Source organism: Hylobates moloch, unplaced genomic scaffold (assembly GCF_009828535.3).
Source record: "Hylobates moloch isolate HMO894 unplaced genomic scaffold, HMol_V3 SCAFFOLD_18, whole genome shotgun sequence".
Taxonomy (NCBI): Eukaryota; Metazoa; Chordata; class Mammalia; order Primates; family Hylobatidae; genus Hylobates; species Hylobates moloch.
Genome location: NW_026652293.1, coordinates 623,062 through 650,051, shown reverse-complemented (window position 1 = coordinate 650,051; position 26,990 = coordinate 623,062). Strand labels below are relative to the sequence as shown.

Sequence of the window (26,990 nt, the reverse complement as noted above, 5' to 3'; positions counted from 1 at the left end):
TGCTTATCCTGGTCTTAATAATAACTCAGCCAGGCGCAGTGGCTCACTCACGCCTGTAATCTCAGCACTTATTAGGAGGCTGAGGTGGGGAGATCACATGAGGCCAGGAGTTCGAGAACAGCCTGGTCAACATGGTGAAACCCCATCTCTATTAAAAATACAAAAATTAGGTGGGCATGGTGGTGCATGCCTGTAATCCCAGCTACTTGGGAGGCTGAGGCACGAGAATCGCCTGAACCCGGGAGTCGGAGGTTTCAGTGTGCCAAGATCGCACCACCAGACTCCAGCCTGTCTGACAGAGTGAGACTGTCTCAAAAAAAAGAAAGAAAGAAAATTGGGCCGGGCGCAGTGGCTCAAGCCTGTAATCCCAGCACTTTGGGAGGCCGAGGCGGGCGGATCACGAGGTCAGGAGATCGAGACCATCCTGGCTAACACGGTGAAACCCCGTCTCTACTAAAAATACAAAAAATTAGCCGGGCGTGTTGGCGGGCACCTGTAGTCCCAGCTACTCGGGATGCTGAGGCAGGAGAATGGCGTGAACCCGGGAGGCGGAGCTTGCAGTGAGCCAAGATCGCGCCACTGCACTCCAGCCTGGGCGACAGAGTGAGACTCCGTCTCAAAAAAAAAAAAAAAAAAAAAAGAAAAGACAATTGGAGACGGCTGGTAATGAGCATCTCTCCATAGTCCCTGCACCACCTCACTCAGGGGCCTTCTTGCAGAGCCCTGAGAATGAAAAGCATCACACTCAGACAATGCTAATTTAGTTGGTGACTAAACTCCCAGTTCAAAGGCAACAAGGGCTGGATGCGCTGGCGCTTCTGTCAGATTTTTTGAAGGGCTTTTGCAAAACAAAAATAATGATGATAATGATAACTCAAGGAGACAGGAATAACACAAGAAGTAGAGTGAACAAGAGCACAGAAGCCTGAAACGCAGAGCATAATGTGAGAGTATGGGAGACACAACAGTGGTCCCCAATAATGACTATGCCCTAATCCTCAGAACCTGTGACTATGTCACTTTACATGGCAAAAGAGACTACGGATGTGATTAAGGTTAAGTACCCTGAGATGAAGAAACTGGCCTGGCTTTTCCAAGTGGGCCCAATCTAGTCACATGAGTCCTTAAAAGTGAAGAAGAGGCAGAAAGATGGGTCAGAGATGAGATGTGAGAAGAATTCAACCTACCATTGCAAGTTCTGAAGATGGAGGAAGGAGATCACAAGCCAAGGAATGCAGATGACCTCTAGAAACTAGAAAAGGCAACTAGTCTAGGAAACGGATTGTCTCCTAGAGTCTCCAGAAAGGAATGCAGTCCCACCATCATTTTGATTTTAGCCTTTTATTCATTTTTAGGTTTCAGGAGATGGCATAACATGGTATAAGAACATTTTAGCTTTGTCATTTATTATTTGGTTGTCTAACCTGGGGCAAGTTACTTTAAACTCTCCAAGCCTCAGTTTTTCCATTTGTAAAATGGAAAAAAATTACACTTACTTTCCAGAGCTGTTATATAGATCAAACAAGGTCATAGATGTGAAAGTACTTTGTAAGAAGAGGGGTTTTGTTGTTGTTGTTAAACAGTCATAAACAAAAACACAGCATCTCTGAAATCAGATATGATTGACAAAACTTTTCCCAGAATATTCATATATACAGTATTGCAAAAATGGAGCATGCCTGCTCACCAGGTTAAGAGTACAAGGCCTAACTCCACTGCCTGATCAGCTATTTACTCCATACCCCATGCTCTTTGGCTTCCTTGATAATAAAGGTATCCACTCATAGAGGCCTTATCACTGCCAGCTCCAAAGGCTTTTTGCTAGTTGGCCCTCAACTTCCCAGACCACTCGAGGACACTCATTTCCCCTGCCTCTAAGAAGAGTCTTTGGCCTGCATGTCCATGTACTGCCCTCGCTCTCTTCCTGTCTAACCACACTTCCTTAGTCTCTTTATCTGGCTCCTCTTCTTCCTCCCACTTCCCCAGCATAGATTTTCTCCCAGGTTCAGTCCTTCAGCCCCTTCATCTTTCCTTTTACTTAGAGAATTCATCTACTAAGGTGATTGCAAGCAAACACTTCCTGGCAGATGACTTCCAAATAAGTATTTCCAGTCTAAATTTTGCATCTGAGCTTGAATCCCGCATCTCCAACCTCCTGCTGGACATTTCCGCTTAATAGGTTTATGTAAGAACAAAACTCTAGGGACATTGACTCAAATGGAAATACTGAGAGAAAACTCCCATTTGAGGTATACAAGAAAAGGCACTAAATTCTGATTTAAAAGAGTTAAATTCAAGCAGATGGTAGAACCCATAGAGACAGTCCAATAAGATAAAGGGACATATGGCTGGGGTCCAGGGCACAATGGTATCCTGCTAACCAGGAAGGAACACTGCCCCAGGAGACCTGGGTTCTCATTACATCTCTGGTGCTAACTCACTAGCTGGCCCTGGATAAGTCACTTCATCTCTCTGGGTCTCAGTTTCCCTGTTTATAAACTGAAGTAGGTAAATGGATTCAAAAGGGTTATGACACTGACATTTACAGAGCTCATAGAAATATGTAAGAAAAATTGTAAGATCTCAGCAGTAAATGTACAAGGAACATGAACAGACAGTTTACAAAAAAAAAGAAAAAGTGTCAAAAAAATGCATGGAAAACAATTCATTCTATGCAGCACATGAAAACAAGATGCTATTTTTACCTCTTAAATTTGTAAGATTTAAGAAAATGGTAGGAATGTAAATTGGAACAACCTTTCTAAAAATCTAAGATTCAAAAATGGATCAGGATATGAGATGCATATCCAAGAGGTATCTGAATTAAGGCCTCAGTTAAGCTGGAGACATGGACAAGCTCTCCGGCTAAATGCTCTAAAGAAGCAGCAAAAGACTAAGGGCTGAGCTTTATGGAAAAGCACCCTGTTAGGGGAGAGAGGACGAGGACTGAAGAAACACAGAAAGGAAAGAAACAAGGACACAGAAGGTGAGAAGAGCCATAGAGAAAACCTGTTCAACTTTGTCATTTTCACTCATTTGAAGACTATGTTCCCGAGCTCCTGCTGTATACGCCACTAATGCTTGAAATACACTGGTAAATAAAGTGTAACTTCTGCTGGCACAGAGTTACTGCCTAGCAGATAAAAAAATAAAGAAGTAAATAATTAAATAGGTGATTACAAACTGAGATAAGGGCTATGAAGGTAACAAACAGTTTAAAAATAGATACAGAACTGGCAACCAGTTCAGTGTCATTTATGTCAACAGAAAGGGAGTATCAATGGTCTCAAATTCACAGTCTGGGAAGATGAGAACTGAGACAAGACCACTGGATTTGGATAGAATGAAATTACTTGTGCCCTGAGAGAATAGTGGTTGTGGGAGAAGCCAGCTTGGAATGCTTTTCCCAAAGGATTGGGCAGGCCAGAAATGGGAGTTTCAAGTAGCCAACATTTTTAAAGGAATCTGGCTATAAAAAGAAGAGAAATAAGGTGTTTGGAAAAGGTGGCAAAGACAATTAAAGGGGAAGATTTGTGCTTGTCTGAAAGCAGAAAGAGCGAGCCAGTGGAAAGGATAAGGGTGGCAACATAGCGAGAGGCATCATCGGGGCATCCCCATTTTCCCTCACCTCTATGGTCAATCCTTGCTAAATCCAGCCCGTTCTCCCTGATAAGGTTTCTCTAAGGAGCTATTTCATTTCTCCATTCTCTCAGTCCTCCAAGCCTCCATCATGTCTCACCTCAATATTTACAGCCGTACCTCATCCTCATGGCTCACTTCCTCACCTCCGTCAAGTTTCTGCTCAAATGTCATCTCTCAATGAGGCCTACTCCAGCCCACACCATCCACATTCCCCATCCCCCTTAACTTGCTTGACTTTTTCTCTTGCACAGTACTTATCATCTTCTAACATAACTACACAATTTGTTTATCATGTTTCTTCTTTATTGCCTGTCTCCTCACTAGAATGTAAGCTTCACAAGGATAGGGATTTTTGTCTTGTTTTGATCACATGTATCCAGAACACTGCCTGGCACATGAATGAATATCTGAATGACCTCCTATCTGATCTCCTGATTTCTACTTGTTCTTTCTCTATTAACACCCTTTTCCTGTGCATTTTTCTCTTGGTCACCAGAAACGCTCATCATGTCATCCTACAGTTACCATTAAATGGTTCCAGTAACAGCTGTTTCTAAAGCTCATAGGTTGCTAATAAGATACCCACCTTCACTGAAGTGCTATTCACAATAGCAAAGACATGGAATCAATTGAAATGCCCATCAATGACAGACTGGATAAAGAAAATGTGGCACAGATACACCATGGAATACTATGTAGGCATAAAAAAGCACAAGATCATGTCCTTTGTGGGAATATGGATGGAGTTGAAGGCCATTATCCTTAGCAAACTAACGCAGGAATAGAAAACCAAATACTGCATGTTTCACTTATAAGTGGGAGCTAAATAATGAGAACTCATGAATACAAAAAAGGGAACAGACACTGAGGTGCTGAGGTCTACTTGAGGGTGGAGGGTGGGAGAAGGGTAATGAGCAGAAAACACAACTATTGGGTACTAGGTTTAATACCTGGGTAACAAAATAATATGTACAACAAGCCCCCATGACACAGGGAGTTTACCTATATAACCTTCACATGTACCCCCAAAACCTAAAATAAAAGTGAAAAATCAAACTAACGAAAAAATACCCATAAAATAAAACAAGTTTCTTCTTCTTTTTTTTTTTTTTTGGAGACAAGTTCTTGTTCTGTTGCCCAAGCTGGAGTGCGGTGGCATGATCTCGGCTCATTGCAACCTCTGCCTCCTGGGTTCTCCTGCCTCAGCTTCCCAGGTTCTCCTGCCTCAGCCTCCCGAGTAGCTAGGACTATAGGCACACACCACCACACCCAGCTGATTTTTATATTTTTAGTAGAGACAAGGTTTCACCATGTTGGCCAGGCTGGTCCCAGACTCCTGACCTCAAGTGATTCACTTGCCTCCGCCTCCCAAAGTGCTGGGATTAGAGGCGTGAGGCACCGCACCTGGCCAAACAGGCTTCTTTATTGTAGGCATCTAGCCTATTAAATGACAAAGTATACTGAAAACCTCTAAGGGAGAGGAAATAGTAATGTGAACCCAAGCTTTATTTGAACCCAGGACACTTTCCTCAAATAACATCTCACTGGACCAGAGTTCTAAGAAATCCACACTTGAAAACAATGGCATCTGGGAAAAGTCCATATCCTAATGGCTAGCTTTTAAGTTTCTTTATAATCAGGCCCAATCGCTATCCACCCTTGCCCATTCTAGCCATGTATATTACATTCTAGCATGTTGTTTTCAGGATTTTCAAGCCTCCATTCCTTTACTCATGTCTCTGCCTGCAATGAGCCAGATCTCATTTTGACCTAGCAAAATCCCACCTCTTCTATAAAAACCCTTCTCCACTTGCCTAAGCAGAAGTATTCACCATCTCCCCTGTATTCCCACAGACCTTTGTACATCCCTTGATTTTAGCATTTTCACGTCAATCATTATTATACACCTGAATGTCTATTTCTCCAGAGAATGTGGGCACCTTACAAACATGAACCATGCATTATTCTGTAGCACCCAGCATAAGGCATAGGACAAGGAAGGTGTTCAGTATGTGTTGAATGAATGAATGAATGAATATAGATTCTATAAAACACAGATCAAATGATGATCCAAGGTTCTTGCTAATCCTCATCTTGGTAATCAATCTTAACAATTTAAGGGGCTCACCCTGTTATTATTCTCCTACACTAACTTCTCTCACTCTACAGAATCTTTGCCATTAGCATTCAACATGTTAGGATCCTTTTCCATCTTAAAAAACAGAACTTTCTTCAATCCCACATTCCCTTTCTGATACTGTCACCTCTCTTTTCTTTCAATACCAAACTTCTTGAAAGAGTTGTCTATTTTGTTTCATTTTCATACATCTTCTTCACTCCTCAAGCTTCTGCCCCTAACCTTACTTTTGAAACGGTCCTAAGCAAGATCATTAATGACTTCATTTTGCAAAATCCAATGTGCAATTTTTAGATATAGCTTATTTGGCCCTTTGACAAGAATGGACAAAGCTAACCAATCTCCTCCTAGAAATACTCTTTCCTTTGCATTCCATGACAGCATTCTTTTGTTTTCTTTCTGCTTCTCTGGTCATACCTTCTCAGTTTCTTCTATAAGTCCTTAAATACTGGTGTGCTTCTGGATTTTAGACTCAGCTCTTGGGTCTTCTTAACTTATATACTCATTCTAGGCAAGCTTATCTACTTTTTTTTTTTTTTTTTTTTGAGACGGAGTTTCACTCTGTTGCCCAGGCTGGAGTGCAGGGGCATGATCTCGGCTCACTGCAAGCTCCGCCCCCCAGGTTCACGCCATTCTCCTGCCTCAGCCTCCTGAGTAGCTGGGACTACAGGCGTCCACCACCACGCCAGCTAATTTTTTGTATTTTTAGTAGAGACGGGGTTTCACTGTGTTAGTCAGGATGGTCTTGATCTCCTGACCTCGTGATCCACCCGCCTCGGCCTCCCAAAGTGCTGGGATTATAGGCCTGAGCCACTGCGCCCGGCAGCTTATCTACTATTATCACACCATTTCCCAGCTCTGTGCTGATAATGACTCCCCAGTATATAGTTACAATCTTTCCTTAGCTTCACTCTTGTATTTCTAGCATTCTGTTGGACATTTCTTTTGGGATGTTCCACAGAATAAGTCTAAAATGGAACTTATTATTCCCTCCACCTCCAAACCTGCTGTTCCCTATCTTAATGAGTGGTACTGCCAACCACCTACTTGCCCATATCAGAAACCTAGCCCTCAGCCTTCACTGCTTCATCTTCATTCCCAACATCCAATCAATCTACAAATCCTTTGGATTTATTACACATATGTCTCTTGATTCCAACTACAATTTTTTCATCGCCATGATTAACAGTCCATCCAGGCCACTCTCATTTCTTATGCAGATGTTTTAGTAGCTTCCTAACTGAGCTTCCAGCCTCTAGGTTTGTTTTGTCCAACACTTTTCCCACATGGCAACCAGATAGATATTTCTAAACTGAATATGTCATTCCTCCATTCAAAACTCTTCAATAATAATCCTACGATCTTTAAGATAAAGAGCAAACTCTCAAGCTTTATGGTGGACTAAAGCTACTCTTTCACTGCAGTATTACTAGATCCTGGATAAAAGCCACCTAACCCCAACAAAAAAGTTAGCAGAGGCTAGAAGGGTGCACTCAGGGAAGGGTGGGGTTATCCTAAGGGCTGATATCAATAGCAATGCTGCTGAAATACTTAGCTTCGGGCCAGTAGCGAGGAGGGGAGCTGGGACTCTCATACTGAGGTAAGATCCTTAAGAGGTGTGCTAAAGTATTCCAGGTCAGAGATGGACTCTGATTATTGGCAGAAACAAAAGAAGTTAATCCCCTTTGGAGGGAAGCTTCTCAATTTAGCCCCACAGAATTCCTACAGATAGAAATACAGGCTGGGCACAGTGGCTCATGCCTCTCATACCAGCATTTTGGGAGGCCAAGGCAGGAGGATCACTTGGTTACAGGAGTTCAAGACCAGCCTGGGCAACACAGCGAGACCCCTTCTCTATAAAACATTAAAAAAATGATCCAGGCATGGTGGCATCTACCTGTAGTCCCAGCTACTCGGAAGGCTGAGGCAGGAGGATCCCTTGAACCCAGGAGTTCAAGGCTGCAGTGAGCTGTGATTGCGCCACTGCACTCTGGCTTGGGAGACAGAGTGAGACCCTGTCTCAAAAAAAAAAAAAATAAAGTTAAAAGAAAAATAGAAATACAATAATGAGTTTGCAATTAAAAATCAACAAGCACATGGGAAGTCAAGTACCATCAGTCAGCAGAAACAATAAATAACAGATTTAAATCCCCAAGAACCATAAATATTAGAATAGTCAGATGAATACAGAAGAGCCAGATATTAAATGTTTAAGAAATAAAAGGAAAAATCACAAGAATGCACCAAAAAAAATTTATAAAAAACATTTTGGGGCTGGGCACAGTGGCTCACACCTGTAATCCCAGCACTTTGGGAGCCTGAGGCAGGCAGATCACGAGGTCAAGAGATCAAGACCATCCTGACCAACATGGTGAAACCCCGTCTCTACTAAAAATACAAAAATTAGCGGGGTGTGGTGGTGCATGCCTGTAGTCCCAGCTACTCGGGAGGCTGAGGCAGGAGAATCGCTTGAACCCAGGAGGCAGAGGTTGCAGTGAGCTGAGATCGCGCCACTGCACTCCAGCCTGGGCGACAGAGCAAGACTCTGTCTCAAAAAGAAAAAAAAAAATTTGGAGGGGGGGATAAAGCAAATTTGTAAAAATCAAAAACAGTTTTTGAAATAAAGAACTTAACAAATGGGCTAAATAGCAGATTAGAGTCAGCTGAACAGAGAATGAGTGACTTGGAAGATACATATCTGAAGACATTACCCCACAATGCCAAGTCAGACAAGGAGATAAAAAATAGATAAACTAAAGGGTATGAAGAATAGAAGACCTAACATGCTTCCAATTATAGAATCTCAGGAGGGAACAGAAATAATGAAAGAGAGTAAGTTTTGAAGAAATAATGGTTGTTGCCAGGCATAGTGGCTCACGCATGTAATCCTAGCACTTTGGGAGGCTGAGGTGAGAAGACTGCTTGAGCCCAGGAGTTTGAGACCACCCTGGGCAACTTAGCGAGACCCTATCACTACAAAAAATACAAACATTAGCTGGATGTGGTGGTGCATACCTGCAGTCCTAGCTACTTGGGGGGCTAAGGTGGGGGGATCACTTGAGCCTGAGAGGTCAAGGCTGCGGTGAGCTGTGATTGTGCCACTGCACTCCAGCCTGGGTGACACAGAAAGACCCGGTCTCAAAAAAATAAAAAAATAAAAAATAAAGATAATGGCTGTAAATTTTCAAAATGAACATGAATTTGCAGGTCCAGGAAGTATCATGTATCTAAGATAAATAAAAAGAAATACAGGCTATGGTAGCCAGTCTACAAGTTAGGCTTCAATGATTATCACCTCCTGGTATTCATACCCTTAAGTTGCCTTCCAAACTGTATCACGGTTGGTCTGTGTGACCAATAGCATATGACAAAACTGATGATATATCACTTCTGAGATTAGGTTATAAAAGACTGTGGCTTCCATCTTGGTTGTTCTCTTGTTTTCTTGTTCTTTCCTGGATCACTTGTTCTGGGGAAAGTCAGCTGCCATGTCATGAGCAGCTCCAAGGAGAGGCCCACATGATGAGAAACTGAGGCCTCCTGCCAGCAATCCTGTGAGTCATTTTGGAAGCAGATCCTTAAGCCCTGGTCAAGCCTTCAGATGACTGCAACCCTAGCCAGCAGCTTGACTGCAACCTCATAAGAGACCCTGTGCCAGAACCACCCAGATAAGCTGCTCCTGGATTCTCAACTTAAAAAAAATTGTGTGAAAAAATAAATATTGTCTTCAGTAGCTAAATTTTAGAGTAATTTTTACACAGTGATAGATAACTAATACATATGCCAAGACCAAACAGTTCTGAATGGCTTACAAAGAACCTTCTCCATCTGGTCCAGAATGTCTCTCCAGCCTCATTTCTTGCCATGCTCTCTCAAGCGCATTACATTTCTAACATGCCAAACTACTTTTAGTTTCTGGAATGCACCATGTTCTCTCCCACCTCCACCTTCTATACAGCTCACGTGATGTACCCCGGCCTGACACATTCTTCAATACCTTCTGCCCTACTCCTAACACATATAGTCATTTTGCTAACTTCTCCCCATCATCAGAGCACTCATCACATTTTATGATGAAGTCTTGTTAAACTGTGTTTCTATTAGACTTAAGGCTCCAAAAAGGCAGGACAACATCTGTCTCCTTCATTATTATGCCTATATAGTTCCCAACACAGGAAAGGTACTCAGTAAATATTTGTCCCTTATAACCCACAGGATAGGAAAAGGCAGGAAGACTAAAGGTTGAAGAAATGTAAACACTCTCAGGCAATGATCCAAATGAAACCTTCAGCATAGCCACTGATGTAACTATAAAGAAACCAAGAAACTCCTATATTCCATACGACCTCAGGTTTAGGGGAGGCTTGGGATAGAGTCAAAACTCAAAGTTGGATGGTTTCCAGTTCCTCCTAAGTCAAGCCCTGTTGTGGTTTCATTATAATCCTTGAATTGAAATCAAACATCAGAAATACCCATTCTTGAAAGCATACTCACAATTATACTCAAACACCAAATAGAAATTATTTTTTTAATTATAATCTTATAATCTTAAAATCTTCAGATCCAGCCTATTGTGTTGATATTTAAGTTATGATCATATATAGTATTTGTGGAATGTGCTTAACTATATACATATACATATGTACACATATACATGTCATAAACTAGTAATCACTAGTACCCTCTACTGGTGGAAATACTTTATCTGCTCATGTGAATGGTCTTATTGCCCCCTAGTGATTATAACCTATAAAGACAAAATCAAGCAGCAGATGGGAAGAATCGCCTTGGCTATAATGATAGGGTTTTATATTCTTAAAGCATCTGATTTTCTCAGATTCTGGTTTATATTACAGGGGTACAACTCTAAGACTCTTGGGGGGCCCTCTGGGGATTTTGCACAGCTCTTCCCAGCTGTTAGTGCCAGTTCTGAAGCTGCTCTCTCTCCTGCTTCTCATGAACAAGAGGTCAAGGGGAGACAGACCAAGGCAATGGCTGCACTAGTGAGGGCAAGAACAGCAGCTGTGAATGACTGTCCTGGACTCCCTGGGGAGCTGGGAGCAGCTTGAGTAACACATGTTGGCCCTCCCTTACGTATTATTCACAGTTGTGTACTGTACTAAAATGGCAATTCAACATGGTCCCTGACTTACCTTTTAAATATCTCCAATGCTATAATATCAAGATGTAACTGAAATGTCACCTCTTCTATGAAGCCTTTTCTGAAGTCCCCAGTATATACCTTGTTTAGATTAGAATAGTACTCAGAACACTATTTACACGTTTTTATTTATAACCTGCAATATTTCACTGTTCCCATTTGTCTATATGCTCGTCTCCTCTACAAAACTAAGTTTCTTTCCTTTTTTTTTTTTTTTTGAGACAGAGTCCGAGTCACCCAGGCTGGAGTGAAGTGGCACGATCTTGGCTCACTGCAACCACTGCCTCCCAGGTTCAAGCAATTCTCATGCCTCAGCCTCCTGAGTAGCTAAGATTACAGGCACGGACCACCATGTCTGGCTAATTTTTGTATTTTTAGTAGAGACGGGGTTTTGCCATGTTGTCCAGGCTGGTCTCGAACTCCTGACCTCAAGTGATCTGCTCGCCTCAGCCTCCCCAAGTGTTGGGATTACAGGCATGAGCCACCACACCCAGCCGAAATCCTAAGTTTCTTGAGGTCACAAATCATGTCTTATCCATTTCTGCATACCCAGCATCTAACACACTCAAAATGTTATCCATGTGTTATTGCCAGTTTCTAGTCCAGGAAGTAAGTACATAAATTAAATGTAAGCATTTAGAAACTTTCATAGTAATTTGACAAGAGTAATTCTATATCTGTTGAATCTAATTTTAAAAACTGGGGCTGTATTTTGTATATTTCATTTTTCTGATAATTTTTTTAATATATTACCAAGGTATTGGCCTGCAAGCAACAGATAATTTTTTAAACAACAGTCCTTTACCAGAGAGCTGAAAGCATTGATAAGGCAGATAACTTCATGTTTGAAGGAGAGAGGAAGGAAAGAAGAAGGGAGACAAAATATAAGCTTTCTTAAAAAATAAAATTAAGAAGCAATATACCTATCCTTGTTGATTTTAACACTTCCCTGGAGGGCATTTTCTTCTTTAATTCTTGTAAGGCTTCAACAAGATTCTCTTTGGTTTGATCAGGAAGCTCCAGCATAGTTTTCCATCTTTTTATGTCTTCTACAACCACAACTCTCTGGGAAAAAGAAAAGTCATTTGGAAAATGGAACATTTTCATTAGAAAGACATCTGCCTTCACCTGAGCTAATGGGGCTCCTATTGACATATGAATTATTGATTATGACCTGAACCAAAGTACAGTGCATCTGATGGCCCCAAATGATGGGTAATTGCTTAAAAGCAGGTACGGCTTAGTGCAAATCAGGAAGAGAGGTGCATCTATTAGGAAAAGTGCAAGTTTTAATTTTACCATCTCAGACACCGCTGGGCACTTAGCAGTGACAGGCAGTAAGGATGAGAAGAGAAAAACAATGCTGAGGTGAATCAACTCTATAGCTCACTTAAGAGTGTCTTAATTCATAGGCAAGAACAGCGAGCAGGGAAGTCATAGACATGTTTATGTCAACAATCAAAAGCACACTTCAGTAGTTCCCCACTTCCTAGAGGATAAAACTCAAAACTCTCTCTTGTTCAAATAATTTTTTAAAACTTCAAACACATAGAAAGGTACAGAGAGTAACCCACTATTTATAATGGAAAAAATGAACACTTTGCCATTTCACATAAAATAATAAAACATTATAAAGTTTAAGTACCTTTGTACCCTACATCAACTCATTCCCCTCCTTCCCTTCCTAGAAGAAACTATGTACCATCTTAAAGTTGATATGCATCTTTCCATTAAGTATAAAAAATTAACAGCTAAAGAATCTGGGTAAAGGAGATGGCAAAGTTCTTCATACTGTGTTGCAAACTTTTCTATAGTGTTGAAATTATTCCACTAATAATTTTTTAAAAAGTAAAGTGGGAGACTTTAATTTGCTTTTACAACTGCACACAAAAAAATCTCATCTTGGATTATTATCTGAGGGAGGCGGGCACAGTTGGGGAATTGAAGGGGATTCTGGGATTCTGGTAATATTGTTTTCTGATCTGGATGCTGGTGTGTTTATTGTGAAAATTCCTCATGTACACTTACAATTTGTGCAGTTTTCTATATGCATTTTCTATAAGATAGTTTGATAAAAGCAACAAAAAAAAAGTCTTATCTCTCTCCCTTGGCTGGTGTCTGCTTCCAGCCTAGAAGCCTGTGGTGGGAGAAGGGTGTTTGATTTCCCTCTCACTCCAACTTTGCTTCTCTTCCTCTCCAATCTGCTTGTTTGGTTTGGTTTCTGACCCTTCCAGGTTCAAAGCCAGGAAAAGGAAAACAGGAAAGGGGAAGGAAAAGCCTTACTTTAACAGAGTGATACTATGCTAATCAGGCTTTAGTACCACCTGGACTTGGCAGATGTTGAAAGCTGACCTTCTTTTTCTCGTATAGGTTACTTTTGCAGTTCCTTGGAAAGCTCCCACTGTTGAGCTCTCACTTGCAGTTCCCATACTGTGGGCACTGTCTCCTTCTGCCAGCCATCCACAAGTCCTCCCGATTCCCCAGTTTTTGGCAACCCACCTCCCACAGGCTCTCCCTGTAGGGATCCCAGTGTCCTTCCAAGTATCTTTGTGGACCTATCAATTTTCATTCAACTCCAGGCCAGCCAGTATTTTCTCCCACACTTGCCCACATCTTTGTCCTAAAGAATTCGGCGGGTAACAGCCCTCCCAATGTACCCACTTCTCCTTTTGACATCAGTCAGCCACTCTCTGTCTTTAGACTTTCCCAGGCATAGGCTGATCTCTGTCCACCAACCCCAGGAACTAAACTCAAGTTCTCCAGGTGAAAAAATATCGTGGCACTCTTGCTTCACCCAAAGGAATTCTCTCTCTCCTCTTCCTTTAACTTCAACCTACTTTATGGCTTATGGTGGGTGATGGGTTCAGGATCCCAAAAACTGGTCTTCAGGTATTGCCTTCTGTATAGATGGTCTAGAATCTCATTGGGAAATATCATTTGATACCTACTGCTTTGTTCTCGGTCTTTAGAGGCATTAGTAAAAACTGAGACAGTCTTTTTCTATGATCTGTTACAATATAAAATGGTATTAGTGTTAAACTGTATGAAAAATAAATCAATAAAGCTAAGGGGAAATTTTGAATAGCAAGAAAGTGCAAATATCATGCCTTTTTCACCAATGTATTTTATTGATTTATCCAAACTGAAACATGTAATCCCGGTTGGTTGATCCATGTTAATAGTACTGGATAGTATTCCATTATTTTTATACACAAATGTCTTAGAATTTTAAAACTATTCCCCTATTAGGTAGTTTCTTTCCCCATATTTTATATGTTACAATCATTGTTTCAATGAACTCCTGTCTACGACAGTTTTTTGTATATTGTCTTCATCTCTTTACTTTCAACTTCTCTGGGTCATTACACTTTACATAGCCTGTGGCTGCTTTATTTTGCTCCCTGCCTCCTATTCCAATCTGAGAATCTCTATATTTTAATAGGCATGTTTAATCGATTTATATTTATTATGATTACTGATATATTTGAACATATTTTCTCTTCTTTTTTCTTCTTTCGTATCTTCTTTTTAACAGTTTTCTTTAATCTATTTTTTTCCGCTTTCTTTTTTTGTTTTTTGTAGATGGGGTCTCACTCTGCTGCGCAGGCTGGGTGCAGTGGTAACAATCATAGCTCACTGTAGCCTTCGACTCCTGGGCTCAAGCAATCTTCCTGCCAGCTTCCTGAGTAGCTGGGAGTACAGGCACATGCCACCACGCCTGGCTAATTTTTGTTGTTGTTGTTGTTGTTTTTGAGACAAAGTCTTGTTCTGTCACCCAGGCTGGAGTGCAATGGCACAATCTTGGCTCACTGCAACCTCTGCCGCCCCTCCCCCAACCTGTTCAAGCAATTCTTCTGCTTCAGCCTCCCGAGTAGCTGGGATTGCAGGCATGCATCAGCACACCTGGCTAATTTTTGTATTTTTTGTAGACATGGGGTCTCACTCTGTTGCCCAGTGCCCAGGCTGGTCTCAAACTCCTGGCCTCAACTGATCCCCTCACCTCAGCCTCTGAAAGCACAGGGATTACAAGTGTGAGCCACTGTGCCTAGCCCCTTTTTTTCCCTCTATGGTTTGGAAGTTATGTATTATATTTCTATCATTTGAGTGTTTACCCTTACAATTTTTTTTTTTTTTTTTTGAGACAGAGTCATGCTCTGTTGCCCAGGCTGGAGTGCAGTGGTGAGATCACACTGCAGCCTCGACCTCCTGGGCTCAAGTGGTCCTCCCACCTCAGTCTCCCAAGTAGCTGGGACCACAGGTGGGCCACCACACTCCGCTGATTTTTAAATTTTTTTGTAGATGTGGGGTCTCACTATGTTGCCCAGGCTGGTCTCGAACTCCTGGGCTCAAGTGATCCTTCTGCCTTGGCCTCCCCAAGTGCTGGGATTACAGGTGTGAGCCACCATGCTCAACCTACCCTTACAATGTTTAAGATGTATACTAACAGAAATTGATACCAGTATCCTCCTTACAAGCCTCTACTTCAGAAACCCCAATTCCATGGCTTCTCTGCCTATCCCTTATGTACTTTTTTCTTTCATATTTCTGTCTCTTCATTTCTGTATGATACATCCTAAGTGACTTCTTCAGAAATCCTAAGTATTTCTCTTTTTAGCTATGGCTTGCCTATGTTTAATCTGTTTGATGTGTTTCTGCTTCAATAATGATATTTTTTCATTGGACAAGTTCTGTTTTTCTTCTTCTCCAAACTTACCTGTTCTCTTTTCATACTATTCTGTTCTTATCTTATGGTTTCCATTCCTTTATCTCTGTGAACATGAGGTCTGGAGGCAGGGAACCTAAGGCTGATTCGCGATGACTTCCTAGAACTAAATCAAAACAAAAACTCCAGCCAGGCACAGTGGCTCACACCTGTAATCCCAGCACTATGGGAGGCCAAAGCAGGCGGATCACTTGAGGTCAGGAGTTCGAGACCAGCCTAGCCGACATGGCAAAACCCCATCTCTACTAAAATTACCTGGGCATGGTGGCACATGTCTGTCATCCCAGCTACTTGGGAGGCTGAGGCACAAGAATCATTTGAACCTGGGAGGTGGGAGGGTGCAGTGAGCCGAGATTGCACCACTGCAATCCAGCCTAGGTGACACAGCGAGACTCTGTCTCAAAAAAAAAAAAAGGAAAAATGCACAACCAACCAAAGTGGTCGCTTGCCTAGTCTTTATTTGCATAGGGGTGTAATTCTGTAACTTCATTTCAGCCTCTGATTGGTCCCCTCCTGGAACCAATCAGACATTTGCATAGGGTGTAACTTTGTAACTTCACTTCAGCCTCTGATTAGTCACCTTCCACAACCAATCATACTGGTTGCAGGCCACTACTTCATTTACTTAGGGTGTAAGCCAAGTAACCAATGGGAAGCCTCTAGAGGGTATTCAAACTATTCAAACCCCAGAAAATTCTGTAACCTGCACTCTTGAGCCTGCTTGAGCCAGCTCACATTCTATGGAGTGTACTTACTTCAATAAATCTATGCTTTCGTTTCTCCATTTGTTGATTTATGCATTCTGTCCAATTCTTTGTTCAAAACGCCAAGAACCTGGACACCCTCCACCAATAACAAACATTTTAAACATATTTAAGGTCTCTTTGAGATTGTTTTCTTATCTCTACTTCTTGGGGTAGAAATTCTATTACTTACATCTGTCTGCTCATTCTCTCCCTTGGTAATTTATTTTCTTATAGACTTTGTAATCTCTGACCATTAGTTTATCCTTACAGGGGATTGTGTTCTATGAAAGTAGTCTGCATTCTAGGATATGAGGTGTCTTAATAGATAAATCTCACATTTGCCTTTGCCAAGATTTGAATTTTCTCAGTTCTAGGCCAGTTTTTATATTAATTTTTTTCAGTTTTGCAAATAGAGTGAATTCAACAACAGCTAGCCTTCTGGATTGGCAGGTTTCACATCTGTGGATTCAACCAACCATAGGTCAAAAGTATTTTTTAAAAAATACATGGCTGCATCTGTATTGAACACAGAGACTTTTTTCCTTGTCACTATTCCATGAACAATACAGTATAAAAACTACTCACAAAGCATTTACATTGTATTAGGTATTACAGATTGAGTATCCCTTATCCAAAACGCTTGGGGCCAGAAGTGTTTGGGATTTGGGATTTTTCAATATTTGCATTATACATACTGGTTGAGCATCCCTAATCCAAAAATTCAAAGTCCAAAACGTTCTCATGAGCATTTCCTTTGGGCACCATGTTGGCACTCAAAAGTGTTGGATTTTGCGACATTCTGATTTCAGATTAGGATGCTCAACCTGTAGAGTAATCTAGAAATGATTTAGACTATACAAGAGGATCTATATAGAGTATAGGCACACACCATTCTATACAACAGACATGAGCATTCGTGGATTTTGGCACCTGTTGGGGGGGGTCCTGGCACCAACCCCTTACAGATACTGAGAGATGACTGTACACATATTCATGCATGGTAATAAGAGTGTGGTTCTAATTTATTATTATTGTCAACTCTTTTTCCATCTAAGTCCCTGAGAAGGTAACAATCTGCTTCCCTGGACCAGTGGATGGAATTTTTCTAGCTCATTTCTCACAAACATATGGTAGTCCTGTTTTGGCTTCCAGCTTCACATAGATCAATTCTAGCTCCCCACATCACATTAGCCCGAGGTCTTATCTCCCATCCATACTGGTCTTAAAATCCCAGCCCCTAAGCATTATATCTGGATTCAATGTTCCCTGGAACTATTTAGCTTCAGCTCCCATTTACAGCTCTGATTTTGCTTTCCTCTCTCTTCCTGGCACCTAAGGATTTCCCTTTTTTGCTTTCAAGCTCAGCTCTGTATTGGAGACTTTTAATCCAGCATTTCTGCATGGCTGGAATCAGGTTAAGCGTTCTGCATCAGATAATTTCATCATATGGAACTAAAGAAGTCCAAACTCTTTAGCATGGCATAAAAGGCCTTCCATGACTTGGCTCCTGACATTCTTTTCAGTCTCATCATTTGCTCCAGATACACCAAACTATTTACAGCTTCCTTTTGAATTTCATACTCTTTGCCTGGGATGTTCTTTCTTTGCCTCATTTACCTGATAAATACTTACTCATTTTTTAAGACTCTCTTCAAGCATCACGTCTTCTATGAAGCCTTTCTTGCCTCTCCTCTACCACATTTTACCATACTCCACTGTGCGTCCCTCTGCAACTTGTGTAGACTCCTATTATTGCATCTATGCTTTCTGCAAACACTTACCATCAACAAGGCTGTCTTTCCCTTAAGGGCTGGAACCATTTCCCATTTATCTCACTATCCCCAGTGCACAGTAGGTGTAACTGAACAAAACTATTTCTACCTTCAAAGACTAAATACAGTACAGTTTTCAGATATGAAATTTTAGGTCAGGAATAGGAAAAACATCAGTCTATGCAAGAGCAAAAGAATTCCATATATATCAAGAAATGTCTCAATCTCTAAGTATGGGCCAGAAAATAGATCGCTCAAATTATTTGGAGGAACAACAGAAATGGACACAAAATGTCAATAAGGACACTACAATGAGGAGTAGAATAGTTATTGCCAGAAAGAAGATGTGCTTTCCAATATATCATCTGGTTTTACAGTTGTGGATTGCTGAAATGTCAGGTTTGACAAAACCAATTAGGGAAAATGATTCATTCATAAGCAGTTACGTGGGCACCATTCCACTGGTGGGGGCAGGAGGCAACATATTGGCTAGTTGATCCTACAAAGGAAGGAAAGGTTTATAGAACATTCTGAAGTGATGAACCTAAAAAAATGAGTATACTCTAGGACCTTTTAATTTTAAAAAATCTCTTATTGCAACCAACAGAAGAAATCACTTCCTCTTAAGGGAGTAAAAAGAGATTAACCAAATTAACCTTTACCACTTAAATGGACATTACATGAGCTCTATTGAGAATCACTTTTATAGAATGTGATATGCCTATGGCAAAATTACTTGTAATATATACTGATAACAGAAGTACAATGGTCCTAATATTCCAAGATTTTTATACTTCTTCAGTTTGGCATTCAGAAACTTCCACTTTTTTTCTTTTCCAGCTCACCCTATCTATAGGGGACAGACTATGAACTCAGATTGTCTAGTTCAAATCCCAACTTTGCCACTAATGGCTACATGACTTCAAGCAAGCTACTTAATCTCTCCGTGTCTTAGTTTTTCATCTGTAAAATATAAATGATAAAAGCGTACATTTCACAAAGCTATTATTAAGATTTAAAGAGTTAATATATGTAAAGCATTAGTTAGCACAATGCCTGGACCATAAAAATGGACTCAATAAATGTTAGTAGTAATCCTTATTACTACTATCATCCTCCTCCTCCTCAGCTTTGGTTTTACTATACAAGCCCCTCCTTTTCCACACATGAAAAGAGGAAACAAGGCCAGGCGCGGTGGCTCACGCTTGTAATCCCAGCACTTTGGGAGGCTGAGGCGGGCGGATCACGAGGTCAGGAGATCGAGACCACGGTGAAACCCCGTCTCTACTAAAAATACAAAAAATTAGCCGGGCGTGGTGGCGGGCGCCTGTAGTCCCAGCTACTTGGAGAGGCTGAGGCAGGAGAATGGCGTGAACCCGGGAGGCGGAGCTTGCAGTGAGCCGAGATCGCGCCACCGCACTCCAGCCTGGGCGACAGGGCGAGACTCCGTCTCAAAAAAAAAAACAAAAAAAAAAGAAAAGAGGAAACTAGGTTTTTACTACATGCCAGGCACAATGGTTAGCCCTCCCAATACGAATTTATTTATTTCGCTCTCATAATAATCATGCAGATAGGGTACTGTTATTTCTGATGTTACTGATGAGGAAACTGAGGCTTAAACATTTAGTAGGTTCTTGGCATTAAAACATAATGCTCATGTTTGGAAGTCACTTGGCAGAAAGTGGACCTAGCTGACTCTAACATTCACATTTAACTCAATTTCTTTTTAATTTGCCATTGTGAACACACCAAGCATCATGCATACATAGAGGAAACAGAAGAGCACATACCACTCATTGAATGGTTATATGTCACTACTTCCCTAGAGTATATCAGACCTAGTCAAATCCTCCCGTCCCTTTATGGTGCCCTGCCACATAGCCTTCTTTGGGCACTAAAACAGGGACTAAGCTCTCTCTTCTCTTACCTTTTTTTTTGTTTGTTTGAGACAGAGTCTCACTCTGTCACCCAGGCTGGAGTGCAGTGGCGTGATCTCGGCTCACTGCAACCTCTGCCTCCTGGGTCCAAGTGATTCTCCTTCCCCAGCCTCCTGTAATCACTAGTAGCTGGGATTACAGGCGTCCGCCATCACACCTGGCTAATTTTTGTATTTTTAGTAGAGACGAGGTTTCACCATGTTGGCCAGGCTGGTCTCAAACTCCTGACCTCAGGTGATCTGCCCACCTCAGCCTCCCAAAATGCCGAGATTACAGGTGTGAGCCACCGCGCCAGGCCTCTTCTCTTACCTCTTAACCCTTATTGTCTATATAATATTTTATTTTATTTTATTTTCGAGACAGGGTCTTGCTCTGTTGCCCAGGCTGAAGTACAGTGGTATGATCATAGCTCACTACAGCCTCAACCTCCCATGCTCAAGCAATCCTCCCACCTCAGCCTCCCTAGTAGCTAGGACCATAGGCGCATGTCACCACGTCCGGCTAATTTTTTTTTTTTTTTTGAGACGGAGTCTCGCTCTGTCGCCCAGGCTGGAGCACAGTGGTGCAATCTCAGCTCACTGCAACCTCCGCCTCCCAGGTTCAAGCAATTCTTCTGCTTCAGCCTCCCAAGCAGCTGGGACTACAGGCACGCGTGACCATGCCCAGCTAATTTTTTATTTTTAGTAGAGACAGGGTTTCACCATATTGGCCAGGCTGGTCTCAAACTCCTGACCTCATGATCCACCCGCCTCGGCCTCCCAAAGTGCTGAGATTACGGGTGTGAGCCACTGCGCCGGGCTGCTAATTTTTTTTTTGTAAAGATGAGGCCTCACCATGTAGCCTCACCATGTAGTTTGGTCTCAAACTCCTGGGCTCAAGTGGTCCTCCTGTCTTGGCCTTCTAAGTGCTGGGATTATAGGCATGAGCCACCACACCTGGCTTCATTATTTATTAACTTCTTATAATTTGATCCCTTTTCAGGAAGTTTCATGAGGGTTTGTATTTTGATCTTAAATTTCTCTCATGTTCTCTATAGTACTTAGCATTGTGCTGGGCATAAGCTGTTTCACAATATTTGTTGAATACTTTACTATCAAAATCCTACAACAGCATGCCAGAATACAGATGATTACTGTTTATTCAATACATTTTACCTACAGTGTAGCAGGCACTGTGTTAGGTCTTGGAGCAGAATCAGAACATAGTAAGATATTACAGTCCCGGGTCTCAGGAATTCATAGTGGATTGGAGAAAGCTACAGGTAATCAGATAATTACAATACAGTAAGGTAAGTGCTATGACAGATATTTGAACCAACTGTTGAGAGTACTAATGAGGGAAGGATTAACTCCCTTATAGAACCCAGAAAGCATTTCAACATTCATTTATTTGACAAATATTTATTGACCACTTAATATGTGTCAGGCACTGTGCTACATCCAAGGGCAGAGAGGTAAATAAAATACTCAAGATCCTGGCAGAGTGTGGTGGCTTTCACCTATAATCCCAGAACTTTGGGAGGCCAAGGCAGGTGGATCACTTGAGGTCAAGAGTTCAAAGCCAGGGTGACCAAATGGTGAAACTCCATCTCTACTAGAAATAAAAATTAGTCGGGCGTGGTGGCAGGCGCCTGTAATCCCAGCTACTCGGGAGGCTGAGGAAGGAGAATCACTTGAACCCAGGAGGCAGAGGCTGCAGTAAGCTGAGATCATGCCACTGCACTCTAGCCTGGGCAATAGAACGAGACTCTGACTTGAAAAACAAAACAAAACAAAACAAAACAACACAAGGTCCTGTACTCATGGAGCTTATAATCTAGGATTTATAGGCAAAGTAGTTCTTGAGTGGGTTGACAAATGGGTAGAAATTGACTCTGTAAAAAGAAACAGAAGGGCTTTCAAGGAAAAGGGACCAGCATCAAGTTCAAGGAAGCCCTGAAGGCATGGAAGGGAAGAGCTTATATAAAGCACAGCAAGAGGCTGGGCACGGTGGCTCACGCCTGTAATCCTAGCACTTTGGGAGGCCGAGGCAGGAGGATCACAAGGTCAGGAGTTCAAGACCAGCCTGGCCAAAATAGTGAAGCCCCATCTCTACTAAAAATACAAAAATTAGCTGGGCACAGTGGCGTGTGCCTGTAGTCTTAGCTACTTGGGAGGCTGAGGCAGGAGAATCGCTTGAACCCAGGAGGTGGAGGTTGCAGTGAGCCAAGATCTTGCCACTGCACTCCAGCTTGGGCAACAGAGTAAGACTTCGTGTCAAACAAACAAACAAAGAACAGCAAGAAATAAGGTGTGGCTGGAATGCATACATATAAAGGAGGGGCTACAAGGGATGAGATGATAAGCGCACTGGGGTAGAACAGGTCTTACGTGCCATGACAAGCCTTTTATTTTACTTCATTTGGTCATTCAGAAAAATGTACTGCAGCCTACTATAGGCCAAGTCCTGTGCCAGGAACCAGTGACACAAAATCAATGAGACATAGTCTTTCAAGAAGCTCAGAGTATAGCGGGGCACAGGCATGTAAAGAAACAACCATGATATTGCACAAATAAGTGCAATGATACAGACATGTTTAATATACAGGGATGGCTCAGAGAAGGGAGTGATTAGATTGGCTCTGCGTCTCAGGGACAAAAGGGTGGTCAGGAAGGGCCCAATAGTAGAGGATTTGAACTAGGTCATGGGAGATGAATAGGATTTTATAAAGTAATGATAATAACAATAATAGCAAAGACTTACACAGTACTTAGTATGGGCCAGACTCTGTACCAAACACTTTACATATGTTGACTCACTGAAATTTTGTAATATCTTATAAAACAGGTATTATTAATCCCCATTTTATAGATTAAGATGGACACAGAGAGGCTAAATAACTTGACCAAGGTCATAAAGGTAGTAAGTGGCAGAGCTGGGATTTTAGTAAGGCAGTCTGGCTCCAGAGTCTGTGTTCTTAATTATTGCATTATATTGCCTCCAAGACGATAGTAAGGGAATTCCAGGCAAACAGGACAGTATATGCAAAGGCACAGAGGAAGGAAAGAGCACAACATCTTTGGGGAATTGTGAATGGTTGACATTGGATGAGGCATAAATAAAAAGACTAGCAGGGGATGAGGCAGGCAGGTGCCAGGTCATAGAAGGCCTTGGGTGTCATGTAAAAAACTGTGATCCTTATTGATGGGTAATGAGAAATTATTGAAGGATTAGGCAGGAAAGTGACCTGAGTAGATTTTCTTTCCTGTTTTAGACACATTTCTCTGGCATAAGAGTGGAAGGGAGGTGAATGGGGGATGCAAAAGGCAGGGAGACAAGTCAACAGACCATAGCACTGCTCTAGATGAGAAGTATGATTCTGAACTTAAAGTGGAAGACAATCAAGTGAGTACGGGCAAGAAGGATTTTTAAGAAGTAAAACTAAAAATTGGGGCCAGGCGTAGTGGCTCATGCCTGTAATCCCAGCACTTTGGGAGGCCAAGGAGGGCAGATAGCTTGAGCCCAGAAGTTCAAGATCAGCCTGGGCAAGACCATTGTACATGATGAAACTGCCCTCTATGTACTATGATGAAAGCCTGTCTCTACAAAGAAAAAAAAAAAAAAAAATTAGCCAGGTGTGGTGGCATGTGCCTATAGTCCCAGCTATGATGTGATCATAGTCCCATGATCACATCACTGCACTCCAGCCTGGGTGACAGAGCAAGACCCTAAAAAAAAAAACAACAGCAACAACAACAAAGAAAAAAGAAAATGAGAAAAAAGAGTTAAGGATGGTTCCTAGATTTCTAGTCCCAGTTACTTGGTATATGGATATACATTAATACAAGAGAACAAGGAACAGGTTTGGAAGAAAAGCTAATGCATTTAAGGGGAATGTTATTAAATACGCCTGTCGTTTTATTCTTTTTTTTTTTTTTTAAACGGTGTCTCACTTTGTCACCCGGGTTGCAGTGCAGTGGTACCATCCTGGCTCACTGCAACCTCCACCTCCCAGGCTCAAGCAATCCTCCCATCTCAGCCTCCCAAGTAGCTGGGACTACAGGCGTGCCCCACCATACCCGGCTAATTTTTGTATTTTTTGTAGAGATGGGGTTTTGCCAAGCTGCCCAGGCTGGTCTCGAACTCCTGGGCTCAGGTGATCCACCTGCCTCAGCCTCCCAATGTGCTAGGATTACGGGCATGAGCCACTGAGCCCAGCCTGTTGTTTTATTCTTATTCCATAATTTTCACATCATTTATTTTCATCATCACACATAGTGATTTTCAACTAGGGCATGAGCAGGAACCCAGAGAGGAGAGGGGTAGGAGGAGGTATATTAGCATATGGGTGTTTGGACCAGGTGCCGTGGTTCACACCTGTAATCCCAGCACTTTGGGAGGCCGAGGTGGGTGGATCATGAGGTCAGGAGTTCGAGACCAGCCTGGCCAACAAAGTGAAACTCCGCTCTACTAAACATACAAAAAATTAGCCGGGCGTGGTGGTGGGCACCTGTAATCCCCGCCACTCGGGAGGCTGAGGCAGGAGACTCGCATGAACCAGGGAGGCAGAGGCTGCAGTGAGCCAAGATCCCACCATTGCCCTCCAGCCCGGGCAACAGTGCAAAACTCTGTCTCAGAAAAAAAAAAAAAAAAAAGAAAAGAATATGGGTGTTTGTAGGTGTAGGTGAGTGTATGTGTAGTTCAACTATTCCTTCCCACCTTTTTCCTGGAGAGAGTCTGACGCGATCCCTCATTGAGAATCACTGCTATGTACAATTATCCATGAATATTCTGACAAGGTAGAGACAGTTGAAAACCTTGAACATGTTCCACGCAGTCACAGAACTGCAAGACTAGGACAGACTTTAAAGATCATCTAGAGTTCGGTAGGACTCAATCAAGTGCTGTCTGGAAATATGAGAAGGCATTTTCAGTTATCAGAATGGGAGGTGTAATTGGCATTAAGTGCCTGAGAGCCAGGGATACTAAGTATCCTGTAAACCACCAGCAGCTCCAAATAATGAAGAATTATCTTGCCCCATTCAACAATAGCACCCCTTGAAGAAACACTGATATAGTTCAATCTCCACGTTTTATAGATGAGGAAACTGAGGTCTTAGGGAAGGGACTGACTTACTACTAAAGATCACCCAGTTACCAGTAGGGCCTGTTTATACTCTCCTTCACTGCTTTCCAACATGGGTCTCGTAAGCTTGTGGGACATCCAGAAAAGGAGTCCAACTGAGTATATGTCTAGTACTCAGGATGCTGCCTTGCTCTTACAGTCCTTTGCACATTTTCTCTAGCCCCAGATCCTCCTCCCACCTTCTGAAACCTAGGCTGGAGGTGCAGGTTTGGCAGTTTTAGCACAGAAATCCTAAAGAATGGATAATGTCATCCTGGCCAAATACATAAAATGTGACAGAACTCTGAGGAGCACAAACACTAGGAACCTAGTGGAGGAAGAAGAATTGATAAAAGAAAGTGAAAAAGTCAGAAATTTAAAAGGCAAGGTTCAGGATGACAAAGGGGACTAAGTACAAGTTGTTTTGTTTTGTTTTAGTAAAATAATAATTACTTTAGCATTTATTGGGTAACTATGTTGATTGATTCATTGTATCTACTCTTTGCATCTTGCTTGCAGATATCAGACTGAGTTCAAGGTAGCAAGAGTTCATTAAAACAGCCTCTTTCCAGCTGGGCACAGTGGCTCACGCCTGTAATCTCAGCACTTTGGGAGACTGAGGCGGGTGGATCATTTTGAGGTCAGGAGTTCGAGACCAGCCTGGCCAACATGGTGAAACCCTATCTCTACTAAAAATAAAAATCAGCCAGGCATCTGTAATCCCAGCTACCTGGGAGGCTGAGGCAGGAGGATCATATGAAGCCGGGAGGTGGAGGTTGCAGTGAGCCAAGAGTGTGCCACTGTACTCCGGTCTAGGTGACAGAGTGAGACCCTGTCTGAAAAACAAAAACAACAACCACCACAACAAAAAACAGCCTCTTTGCCAGTCTCAGCTGAAGCTGTAAAGCCATTTGATACAGTTGTGGGCAGTAAGATGTGAGAGAACAGCATCAAAGACCACCCCTTAATGAGTTTGTACAGGGTAGGTATATAGAATCATATTTGGTACTTTAACATTCCTAACAGACTACATTTTGCAAAAGAATAACAACCAAGGGGACTTGTCCTGCGAGCTAGCACACATGGTGTAAACCAGAGTAATTACAAGGGTGTAGCAGAGGTGTGCAGAAATTTATAAATGTAAGTCTGTACAGCTACGGGGGAAACAAAGGAGGAGTGGTCAGGTACACTTTCGGGGAGGAGGCATAACAAGAGATAATTCATAGGTCTTTCCACAACAGAACCTCTGGCACCACCTTGCTATCAGTCCTTTGCACATTTCCTCTAGTCCCAGATCCCCTCTCACCTTCAGAGATTCAATCGTGGCCTGCTTGTAAACCTTTCCTCCAGAATCTTTCTTCTGAGGGCTATTCTGGATTCTAGGCGTTCGAATGACGAATTTATCCATTGTTAGGGGACTCCGACCACCTTGACGTGCTTGCAGCGTGTTCTGGTCAAGAAAGAGGGCAGATTCTAAAACCTCACTAAAGACTGCCGTGATATTTGTTCCCCGAAGTAACAAAATTGAGTTCTCTGGAAGCATTCATGAATTATGGGGACTCAAGTGGAATTGACAGGAAGTAAGATTTCCTCTTTAAAAGAAAGATCTTCCGAAGAATTGAAACTGTAATCAATCATCAGTCTACGTCCTGAGTTAGGAGGTTCCTAGCTTCCAGAAGTGCACGCTCTAGGGGGGATTCCAATAATGGGGGGATTGGCCCAATACTGGAATCCCCCCTAGAGCGTGCACCTAAGCCCTCTTCCAAAT

General features: G+C 42.2%; 1 protein-coding gene across 2 annotated transcripts in view; it reads right to left on the bottom strand.

The window, feature by feature from the left end:
* TCEANC2 (transcription elongation factor A N-terminal and central domain containing 2) overlaps window positions 1-26,990 on the bottom strand; it is a 53,020-nt gene that overhangs the window by 25,574 nt on the left and 456 nt on the right. Inside the window, exons 2-3 of one of the 2 annotated variants that reach the window (XM_032137303.2) lie at window positions 26,529-26,672; window positions 11,864-12,005 (exon numbers count right to left, since the gene is read on the bottom strand). In XM_032137303.2, the coding sequence (XP_031993194.1) occupies window positions 11,864-12,005; window positions 26,529-26,630 (244 nt within the window). In that variant the 5' untranslated portion in view covers window positions 26,631-26,672. Of the gene's footprint in view, window positions 1-11,863; window positions 12,006-26,528; window positions 26,969-26,990 lie in introns of those variants that run through there. The other variant, XM_058430522.1, reaches the window with a different exon arrangement.